The sequence below is a fragment of the Pleuronectes platessa genome, chromosome 15, assembly GCF_947347685.1.
Source record: "Pleuronectes platessa chromosome 15, fPlePla1.1, whole genome shotgun sequence".
NCBI lineage: Eukaryota > Metazoa > Chordata > Actinopteri > Pleuronectiformes > Pleuronectidae > Pleuronectes > Pleuronectes platessa.
Window position 1 is genome coordinate 19,103,832 of NC_070640.1, and position 11,397 is coordinate 19,115,228.

At 42.4% G+C, this 11,397-nt stretch overlaps 1 protein-coding gene across 1 annotated transcript; it reads right to left on the bottom strand.

Moving 5' to 3' along the window:
• Positions 1–7,339: 7,339 nt before the first annotated feature.
• hspb1 (heat shock protein, alpha-crystallin-related, 1) lies at positions 7,340–10,958 on the bottom strand. The gene is made up of 3 exons (XM_053441378.1): positions 10,427–10,958; positions 8,580–8,643; positions 7,340–8,024 (listed from the first exon to the last, which is right to left on the bottom strand). Exons 1-3 carry the CDS (start codon positions 10,842–10,844, stop codon positions 7,865–7,867), a joined length of 642 nt encoding a protein of 213 aa, XP_053297353.1. The 5' UTR covers positions 10,845–10,958; the 3' UTR covers positions 7,340–7,864.
• Between the last annotated feature and the right edge of the window lie 439 nt (positions 10,959–11,397).

Here is an 11,397-nt window from a genome sequence, read left to right on the forward strand (position 1 = left end):
CGAAAAAACCCTAGCTTTTTTCTATTCAGCATGTTGATGTGTCAGACTAGGCAAAACAAAGTAGAACTCACAAGTGGCATGGAAAACTGAATGACAAATATATTTAATTTTTGTTCCATACTCTCTAATGTCAGGTTCGGACTACCACAGTACGTATGTTTGAAAAGATATTGGTTGTGTTAGGGGAGTGTCGAGTCATAAATTCGTGCTGTGACTCAGTCATGAGACATCCCTGACCAATCACAGCTTTCCGTCTTTCACAACCTGCCTGATGTCATCAGGAAGAAGACCTCAGGGACTGACTTCAGGGAACAACATAAAGAAACTCTGGCGTCCGAGATGCAGAGATACTGGCCGTCTGCGTGTACCACTGAAAATGTAGGGCCACTTGTCATCCACTATGGTACAGACTGTCCTACATCTGTTTATCAATTCCCTTTCAAATAAGATTGAACTGAGTGACTCACAGTGAGTAAAGATAGAACAAGCACTACAATCAGCAACGTTTAAAAGATGAAAAACTGACGCTCATCAATAATTGATCGGAGCGATGATTGTTGTGTTTGTGCTGTAGTATAGTTATCAATCTCTTTGAGAGTTTCTGCAATATCGTGGAGTGTAACTTGCTCTTATCTCGGGCTCTAAATGTTTCGCTTTTATTATGGTCAGACTTTGGTCTCTTCTTCTTTGTTTGGTTAAGGTGCATTACCGCCAGCCACTGTGTTTCAATATCCTACTTCTTATTCTTCCCCATTCATTACTGCATCTCTTATTACCCTTGATATTTGATATATTCTCCTTCTTCATTCGGTCAATTAGGGGCTCTCTTTTTGGTCCCCGTTCATGCTAGAGCAGGAGCCTATCAGCACGTCTCATCAATGGAGACAGTGTATTTAGAAAATTCAGTGGGGGAGTGGTTATTATTACAAGCAGAAACACTTTGCTGCTACAGAGGACACAGTTTATTATTTACTCGTTTAAATGTGATAAGTAATGTTAGCTCACTACCATGAGAATGGCTCACTGACTTTCAGATTCCACCACCATCAGTTATCACATCAGTATCAGCAATGAATATTAAGGGGACGGCTACGTTTCATCCATTGCAGGAATAGCAACTGTATACAAAAGAAAGATTACTACTAAGCAGGCTCCTTACTGCAATGCATTCTGTAATGGATCCAGGAGTCCATGATACATTTTGTAACATGGACAATATGGGAGCCAGAAAATATGGGAGCCCTACTCTCATCTGTGTCTTTAACCCACCCAACAAATTAACAGGTGAAATAGAGACGTTATAAACCATGCCCCTTGCCCCTCTTACTCAGCACTTATAATATAGCAAATATCTGCAGCCAAACAAAAAAATACAAAGACAGGCTAAATGTTAACTTTGGCTCTTACAGCAGAGTTATGTTGCCAAATGCTGCACCAACACTAAAAGGCTTTCTCTTTCTTACTTCTACTGAAGAAGTGTTATTTTCTTTGCATTGTGTGACACAAACACTACGGCACTGATTATTGTGACATTTGGAGGAAGGGTGGGGTAAGGGCAATGGAAGAACCAATTAACTTTGGGAGCAGGTTCCATTAAGGAGGGCAGAACCAGGAGTTAGTTTTTTAAATTAACATTGTAAGATTCATCTTTTTGGGGAATTCTCAAGAAATAAGATCTTGATTTAAAACATTATGCACACAGATATCTGATTGATCTGATAGCTACCAATGTGTGCAATGTGTTGTATCTTGATTAAATTAAACGGAAAATTGGGCATTAGTGGAGGTATGTTAATTCTTATTAGATTTACAGTGCATTACTTTAGGGCCAATAAATGATATGATAAACAGAGCCAACAATTGGTGCGATAACGTTTTACAGTTGGTATAATGCAGCTCTAATATACATCATTTGTTAAATATTCTTACTATAATCTTTCTTCTTCTTTGTTTCAGGGTCCTCTGCTTTTGTGCAGACTTTCTGCTATGAAAAATGTCTATGAAATAAAGAACAAACACTATGTTGCACTGATTGTAGATTTACTGCCAAAAGTAATATTAATGCTGTGGACAGAATAATATATTTACAGACTCCACACTGAGTGTAGAGAAGCAGAAGCATTCTAAGATTCTAAGTTTTTTCCGCTAAAGTGAAATATACATCTATGTTTCTCTCTTGACTTGGAACATCAGATTTTTTCTCGATTTTCCTCTTGAACACTCAGGGAGAGAAGTGAAGGAGACCAATCAGCAGCCTGGCCACTAATGGCGGCTCAGGTGAGGCAGTTATCTGGTTATCGGCCTGGATAGCTCCTGGATTGATGGGGACTGGCATGAATAATTTAGGCCTGCATTACACTGGGAGGAAATGGTGACTCATGGATGAGGAAAAGCTGAAATGCTAAGTGGTTTAGAGACTTCTGCTGCCTCGTCTGAGGCCAATGTCTGCCAGGCTTCCACGAATGGCAGAGTTTGGCACACACACACAGACTGTGAATTTATAAACAGTGTTTATGATGTTCTGTTTTGGCAAATGTTAAGAGCTGTCTCATAAATTCATGCTCTTACATTATATATTTTTATTTGTGTGTATCATCTAGTGCAATGTTGTTAGAAATGGATCAGATCTAGCTAATGATAGTGGATGAGCATCTCATTAATCACTACAGGTCTGGAACCATAAAGAAGAAATAAGCACCAGTCCATGCCCGCTATCTACCCTGTGTAACTATACAACCCGCTGGAGGCTCGGTGCATAGCAGAGCGCTCTATAAATAGATCTCCCCTGCAGCTTCGGAGTCAAGAGTAGAGTTAGTATGTGCATTAGTGGGTTGGCACGCAACATGAATGGCTAGAAGTTGACGGGGAGGAAGAAAGAGGAGTGATGAAAACAACCAGCCACTGAGTACGTCACCAGTCGTGCTGCCACATCTTTCATTTCTTCCTGCAGTGACTGGGAATGAAGTGGATGCAGCTGAACAGTGTATTGATCATGACAGAGCTGGTACAGATTGTTGATGGTATTTAGAAATACCGCTCAAGGCCTAGTTCCTCTGTTTATATACAGTACATGTTTATTGTTCTACCTACAGTGCCTTGCATAAGTATTCACCCCCTTTGGACTTTTCTACATTTTGTCATGGTATAACCACAGATTAAAATTTATTTCATCGTGAGTTTATGTAATGGACCAACACAAAATAGTGCATCATTTGGAAGTGGGGGGAAATATTACATGGATTTCACAATTATTTACAAATAAAAATCTGAAAAGTGTTGAGTGCATATGTATTCACCCCCTTTACTGTGAAACCCCTAACAAAGATCTGGTGCGACCAATTGCATTCACAAGTCACATTTGCAAGTCACATAATTAGTAAATAGGGTCCACCTGTCTTCAATTTAATCTCAGTATAAATACACCTGTTCTGTGACGGACTCAGAGTTTGTTGGAGATCATTACTGAACAAACAGCATCATGAAGACCAAGGAGCTCACCAAACAGGTCAGGGATAAAGTTGTGGAGAAATATGAAGCAGGGTTAGGTTATAAAAAAATATCCAGAGCTTTGAACATCTCTCTGAGCACCATAAAATCCATCATAAGAAAATGGAAAGAATATGGCACAACCGCAAACCTACCAAGAGGAGGCCGTCCACCCAAACTGAAGAGTCGGACAAGGAGAAAATTAATCAGAGAAGCAACCAGGAGGCCCATGGTTACTCTGGAGGAGTTGCAGAGATCCACAGCTGAGGTGGGAGAATCTGTCCACAGGACAACTATTAGTCCTCTACTCCACAAATCTGGCCTTTATGGAAGAGTGGTAAGAAGAAAGCCATTGTTGAAAGGGATCCATAAAAAATCCCGTTTGGAGTTTGCCAGAAGCCATGTGGGAGACACAGCAAACATGTGGAAGAAGGTGCTCTGGTCAGATGAGACCAAAATTGAACTTTTTGGCCTCAATGCAAAACGCTATGTGTGGCGAAAACCCAACACTGCCCATCACCCTGAGCACACCATCCCAACAGTGAAACATGGTGGTGGTAGCATCATGCTGTGGGGATGCTTCTCTTCAGCAGGTACAGGGAAACTGGTCAGAATAGAGGGAAAGATGGATGGAGCCAAATACAGGGAAATCCTTGAAGAAAATCTGATGCAGTCTGCAAAAGACTTGAGACTGGGGCGGAGGTTCATCTTCCAGCAGGACAATGACCCTAAACATACAGCCAGAGCTACAAAGGAATGGTTTGGATTAAAGAATGTTAATGTCTTTAAATGGCCCAGTCAAAGCCCAGACCTCAATCCAATAGAGAATCTATGGCAAGACTTGAAGATTGCGGTTCACAGACGGTCTCATCCAATCTGACTGAGCTTCATCTTTTTTGCCAAGAAGAATGGACAAACCTTTCCATCTCTAGATGTGCAAAGCTGGTAGAGACATACCCCAAAAGACTTGCAGCTGTAATTGCAGCGAAAGGGGGTTCTACCAAGTATTGACACAGGGGGGTGAATACTTATGCACCCAACAGATGTTTGTGTCACAATAAAATTTATTTTGCACCTCCAAAGTACTATGCATGTTTTGTTGATCAAACGGGAAAAAGTTTATTTAAGTCTATTTGAATTCCAGTTAGTAACAGTACATAATGGGAAAAAGTCCAAGGGGGGTGAATACTTATGCAAGGCACTGTATATGTTCCTGTAGCCGTCCATGCTGTTTGAAAACGTGCAGGATGTTACGAAAACTCACCAGGCAGGACACGTTTTGAATCCTGTCTCGACTGTTTCACCCCTTGATAAACACAAACGTTGGGAAATGCTCAGAATGCATTACTTTAACATTTGCTGTGGCCACAGGGGGCAGACGGATCCAATTCAGTTTTTCAGCCGCAACAGGAATACATCCACGTTAATATTTAATGAGGGGAGATGCAGGACACAAATCAGTGCTCTCTGCACTCTGATTGATCCAACTCTTCTTAAGTTGTCATGGCGGTGATAGAAACCAGAGTGTCTGTTGTGGGCCAGTCATGTCTCCCCGGGAAACTATGAAATTTCACATGCTGAACATTCATAACTGTACCAGTCCTAAAGCAACAAATATATACAAAATTGTACTCACCTAGAATAGCCTAAGACACTGTGTACATATAAGTATGTAAGTGTATATTGTAGTTTTTCCATGATGTGAAGTTATTCAAGATGTACCATAAACCTCAAATTGCACTGAATGTCGGCGATTTCAGAGGCAATCTTCAGAACTTCAAAACTTTTCAAAATAAAAGGTCTGATCTAATTTTCACGGTACAAAGAATTACAGCAACAAACAATGATTTTGCTTTTACATTGTAGAGAACTTGCTGAAGAGGAAATCATTTTATGAATGTTGCTATGACGGAGCAGAGCACCCATGAGTCTAAGTTAGACCGATATGATGAAATGGAAATAATCAAAGTACGAACTATGATCTGGCCGTGGTTTGACCCAATGTTTTTAAAAAGGAAGGTATTGCTTTTTCAAATCACACAGCACTCACTCTGCACTACACTTTCATTAACAAGACCTATGCTACGTGTGAAGCTGATAAGATGAATAGTTTGCGGGATACGCAAAATATACAAACAGACACCTTTGTGGCTAAGGAGGTAGATGTTACAAATTTATGGTTCTAAGTTTATGATAAATATGAATTTCAAGTATCCTCTGCTGAAACATTTAGCAGAACTATCAATTTGTCTATCCACAGATGCAAGATACATTTTATTTATTTAATGGTAATGGTTTTGTATTTATATAGTGCTTTTCTAGTCTTGATGACCACTCAAACAATTTACAGTTCGGTTTTACATTCACACACACATTCATAAAGGGCATCTATTCGCAGCACTTAGTTATTCTATGGGGGGCCATTCGGGGTTCAGTATTTTGCCCAAGGACACTTCGGCATGCAGATGGGTCAGACTGGGGATCGACTTCAGCTCGTCTTCAGGTTGGAAGACGACCACTCTACCCCTCAGCCACAGACGCCAGCCTCAACAATGTAATGGAGCTAAATTCTCTGTCTTAGCTCGTTGTCTATCCAATGGAATTTGTGTTAGCAAAAATGCAGTAGAGGCAAAGTCAATAGACTTCAACCCCTGGGGACTCCGAAAACCTGTGCAAAATTTGATGCTAATCCACCCGAAAGTTGAGATATCTCAGTGTGGACCATAGAGGTGGACAGACTGACTGAAGCAACCATAGACTCACTACTGATAAAGTGATTATGTTTTACTATACACTCACATCTTTTAGCTTCAGCCGACTCTAGTATTCTCCCTCCCTACCAACATCCATTCCTGGTGCAGTTGTTTTAAATGACCTTGTTCAGTCAAGAGTAAAAAGCATCTCCATCAATTATGAATCCCTGTGCACGAGTACTTCAGCAGCTCATTCTGTGTGATGGAATTATGCAATCCCGGCCGTTACGACACATTTCAGTGCTGATGAACAGCAGAGATGAGTTATTTCTCTGTACATGAGACACCTCTCTCATTCCTAAACTACCTCATCAGGTTCTTTCCACTTCATAAAGCATTTTATAAACCCGCCCTGCAGATCAGGACTCAGTGTCAGGATTAACTTGTACAGCACTGAATCCTGTTCGCTGAAGGTCAATGAATTAATAAGAATAGGCTTTATAATTACTTTTACCATTATAGATATATCAATTCCTGTTCATAGTTTATTTACTAACTGGTGTTATAGGGCTGCTGTAGCACACAATGTTATGCTTCGTTTCAGTGTCAATAAAAGCTTGTCCATTCCCTATGTAGAGATCAGTCAGAGGCAACATTGTAAAATGTGAGAATTACAGCAGTGAAGCATATCATGTTGAGCATGGGCTGTTTCACTTGGCCCCTTTTGCATGAATGACCCTCAGATATATAACTTAGTAAAAGATACTGTATCATTTGGAAGCTTTGTATTTCATGATTCAGTCAGGATGTGAAGACTGCTGCTATTTAACTCAACCTGTGGAGGAACTTATCACAACTGTACATTATATCAAGCACTTGCACTGCTTATTTTTTACTTTGCACTACTCCGGTTTGCACAACACGCTACATCTTTTAAATCTCCCCCCCTGTGCCTTTTTGACTGCATAATTATAAATTGCATACGTATGTCAGTTTTGCGCTTATGTTGTGTACTTATGTCTAATTATGTTTTCACTGGGGCTCAGAGAGAAACAGCATTTAAATCCCAACTGTGTGTTGTACATATGGCAGAACTGACATCGAATTTGACTCTGACTTGACATCAGGTCGCTTGCAAACAAGAAAAACAAGAGACTCAATATGTTTCTATTCTTTATTTGAGAGACTGGGTAATCTTTCTGAAGGCAACTGTAAATGACAACGGTTTCTGTCCAGTCCAGGGTGACCACAGTGTGTTCACATACAGGCAAAAGAATAATTTGATATAAATACTCTCCTAAGACCTCGGTTCCTTAATTCTCAAGATTCCTGCCTTTACTTTCCACTTCTGTTCTCTTTAATTTGTTTGTAGAGGCAGCGTGAAGTGGATTTGCTCAACAGGACCGAGAAAGGTGTGTGTGTGTAGTGTGGGAGAGAGCGGGGCTGAGCTGAGATTTCCTATATTCAGCTGAAGAGTGTAATTACAGCAGAGAGAGAAAGCATATGGCACTGGTGCAGATGTGTTTACACAGTGCACTCAGCTGGGGTTGGCTCATTATCACAGTCAGAGAGGAGGGAGGCGACAGAAGAGCGAAATCCCTCGCTCTTCTGTCTCTGCTATGTGAAAACGCTATATGCTACTTCTTCACCTTGTAGGCATGTATATACGTATGCTGCTTCTCCTCCTACTTCTTCTCCACCACGCCATCTTTGCTGCCCATGGTGACGGGTATTCTAACCTCTGAGGACTCGATGGCAGGTCTGGTAAGAGGAGACTCGATGGTGAGCACCCCCTCAGGGGACAGGGAGGAGGTCACCTTCTCAATGTCAGCTGTGGAGGGCAGGCTGGAAGGGAGCAATTCAACACAGTTAAGCTTTACAGTAAGTCAAGGAATCACTCCAGTAAATGTAAAAATGGCTCCAGTCCTGATGAAAACGCAACCTGGCCTCTTCTTATTCAAAAACGGACTGAAATATCCATAAAATCAGATCTAAGACCAGCTCAGTTTGTCTGCTCAGTGTGTGCTGTGGCCCCTGGATGGCAGCAGAGCCCTGTGAAGCTAAAACAACTCAGAGGAATGAATGCTAGGGGATGGAGGCCGCTGCTGATAGCTGAATTTCATGCTCTGAAAATCAGCAGCCCTCTGCAGGCCGGACAGACCAAAAACTAAAAGAGATTCAGGGCAGCAAAGCAATGATAAGAGTATCACAGGAATCTGAACCCAGCCTGAGAAAAAGCCACAGCAAGCAGATTTTTAATGGGAACAGCGGTTTGAAGTGAGTTGTTTACATATCGCCTGTAGCTTAGTTTTAGAATCCACAAAACTAATTGGTGTTAAACTAAATTCTTCAATCTTGTCTATTGATAATGAATAGAGTTTAACATGCTGAGTGACTTACGTGTATTTCCTGGTGAAGGTCCTAGACACAAAACCGTGCTCATCCTTCCTCTCCTCGTGCTTCCCTGAGGACACAGGAAACATTCTTTTACCAAAATGTAGCACTAATCTGAAAGTCATGCTCATTTCTAGGAGTTATGAATTAAAATAATTATTACAATATTATGATGAACAAAATCTGCAAAGGAGGAAACCAAATAGATAGATAGATGGATACTTTATTAATTCCGGTGAAAATGGCAAAAAAATGGGGGGATAAGGGGGAAGGAGGCTGCTTGAAGAATGATCGTCAGCAGAAGGACTGATCAGAAAACCTTCTCAGACAGAATGTGTGAGAATTTTAAACTGAGACGAGTTGAGTGTGTGAACTACTGCACTATATTACTATCATTAGTCAGGACTCTCTTTGAGGATTTATTTTCAATTGGTCTTTTCAATCTTGTTTGGCCATAGCTGTGAAAGCACAGGGGTAACTCAAATCATTATTACTCAAACAAATAGTTTCATACAAACCAAATGCATTAGCATAAAGACCAGCAAAGGTAACAATCTACCAGAGCCTCGGAAACAAAACAAAAACAAATCCTTTCAACAGTAGGGAAAAACTACAGTAATAAATACAAAGCTTAAGCCAGGAGCTGTTGTAGCATATCATACAGAGTGGGGTCGGGTGGGGGAGCAGCTATGTGGAGGCCTTTGTGGTGGTATTTTTATCTTACACAGCCGTGCGGCCATACCAGCCACAGAAGATCCTCACCAGCCTTAATCGCGTCCCGTCAGGCCCTCGCAGGCTTTCAGATGCCTAAAACACGGCCTTTCATCCTGGCTCTGCAGAAATGTGTTTGTTATGACAACGGCCTGATGAAGGTTGCTTTCCTCTGGGAGCGATTGTCTTTCCTACAGGACGACGCTGCCAGCATGAGTGAGTATGTGGCTGGGCGGAGCAGCCGCTTTTTACTAACATCAGGGGTCACTAGTATGAGCGTGCATGAAAACGCCAGGAAGGAGGCAGGGTAAAAGGAAATAAAAATTTGATACGTATACAAAGCTCTCATTAATTCTGACATCTTTGAACAGCGCGTTTGTTCACTGGTGATATAAGAAATATGAGGTGGCAAATTCCACTCGGACAGAGCCCCATGCTTTGTTTATCTATGTTGTGCCTCTCCAGTCTCTCACCAGAGATAAGTGCCATAGTCTGGCCCAGAACCCTGTACTGGATCCATCAGTCCTTTTAAAGTAGCAGACAGACTGGGTGAGTCACAGTGGAGAGGTTGAAACTGACCCGGAGAGAAAGGAACTTTTATCTGATCCATTCCATACCTTCAGGTTTACTCATTTTGACTTTAGCACTTCATTTAGGTGATGATGACACTTCATATGGAGAAGTGAAACTGGCTTTTGCACCATATTCATCTGTGAGCTGCTGTGAAAGACGACTCCCACACATTGAATTGTGGGTTGCTATCCGTCGAGCAGGCATGCATCCAAAGCTCCCGCCCTCTGGTCCACTGGATCTCAGAACAATGTCTCATGATATTATGTAACTCTGCAGCAATGCATCTGCCTTGTACTTTGAGTTGCACAAGGTTTTCCTGCCTTTTCATGTTGACTTTGTTCCTCACTGTAGCAGCTCCTCTAAACCTTGGTGCACAGTAAACACAGAGTAATTCTGTCATGTTTCTATCAATGCAGCTGTCCTACACATGGGTTTTTTATACTGTGGCTAGATTCTGAGTGGAAATTACGTTATTCTAAAATAAAAGTTTAGAAAAATATCGTTTCCCAGCATGCAGTGGGCAACATCACAGCCCAGGGAAGGGATCAATGAGAGATGTAAAGGCTCACCAGTAATTTCCACCACACCGTCCTTGGTTTTCACTACCAGCTCCTCAGGCGAGAAGTGGTTGACGTCCAGGGACACCCTCCAGTTGTCTTGGGTCTGCTTGATCTCCGACAAGCCGGTGCTCATCTGGCGGGACAGGGCGCGAGCCTGATGCGCCTGCTGGGCCTGCTGGGCCATGATGGCGCCGGGATACATCATGGGCGTGTGGGGCATCATAGGAGTGTGGGGTGTCATGGTGCCCATTTCCGGGGTTAGGATGGAGGAGCGCATGTACCCAGGCCAATGGGTGGTAGGGAATGTGGCTTCTAGGGTCGGCATTCCGAAGGCCTGGTCGAACATGCGACTGCTCTGTTGCCAGTCATAGAATGGGTCCCAGCTTGGGCTTTGGAGCAGGTTAAAAGGAATACGTCTCTCAGTCATGGCTGCTGCGGAGGGTTGTTGTAATGGAGAGCTGCTGGCTGCACAAGAAGAGCCCTTTGGCCTGTCTGAAAATCTGTTTCCAATGTTCCGTCTGCCTCTCAGCTGAGACCTTTTATACACACAGACGCCAGCCCTGTCAACAGGGTCCTCCCTTGTGAGTCAAGCCCTCCCAACTCACACCCCTCCACACCATTATGGAAAGTACTAGAATATCTATTTGTGGCAGACACAGCACACCAATGGAATCCGCAGCAGGAAGGCCCTCCACTGATTCAGCTGTCCAGTGCACTGTTAACCCTGCCGCCCGCATGCTCTGTGTAATCCCCCCCTCCCCTCTCTGGTCATCCAAAAAACCCAGAAGATTCTGGGAGGCTGATGGAAAGTCAGCTATGTCTGCTGAGTACAGAACATACAGTCTCAGGCTTAGATAAGACTAAAGTCCTATTTCTAACATGGCTCTGTATAGGCTATGATGTGATATGTTCCATGCTATTATCAGCCTGATATTAATTCCACAGCTGAATGACAGTTTGGGACATGGATGCAAAAGAAC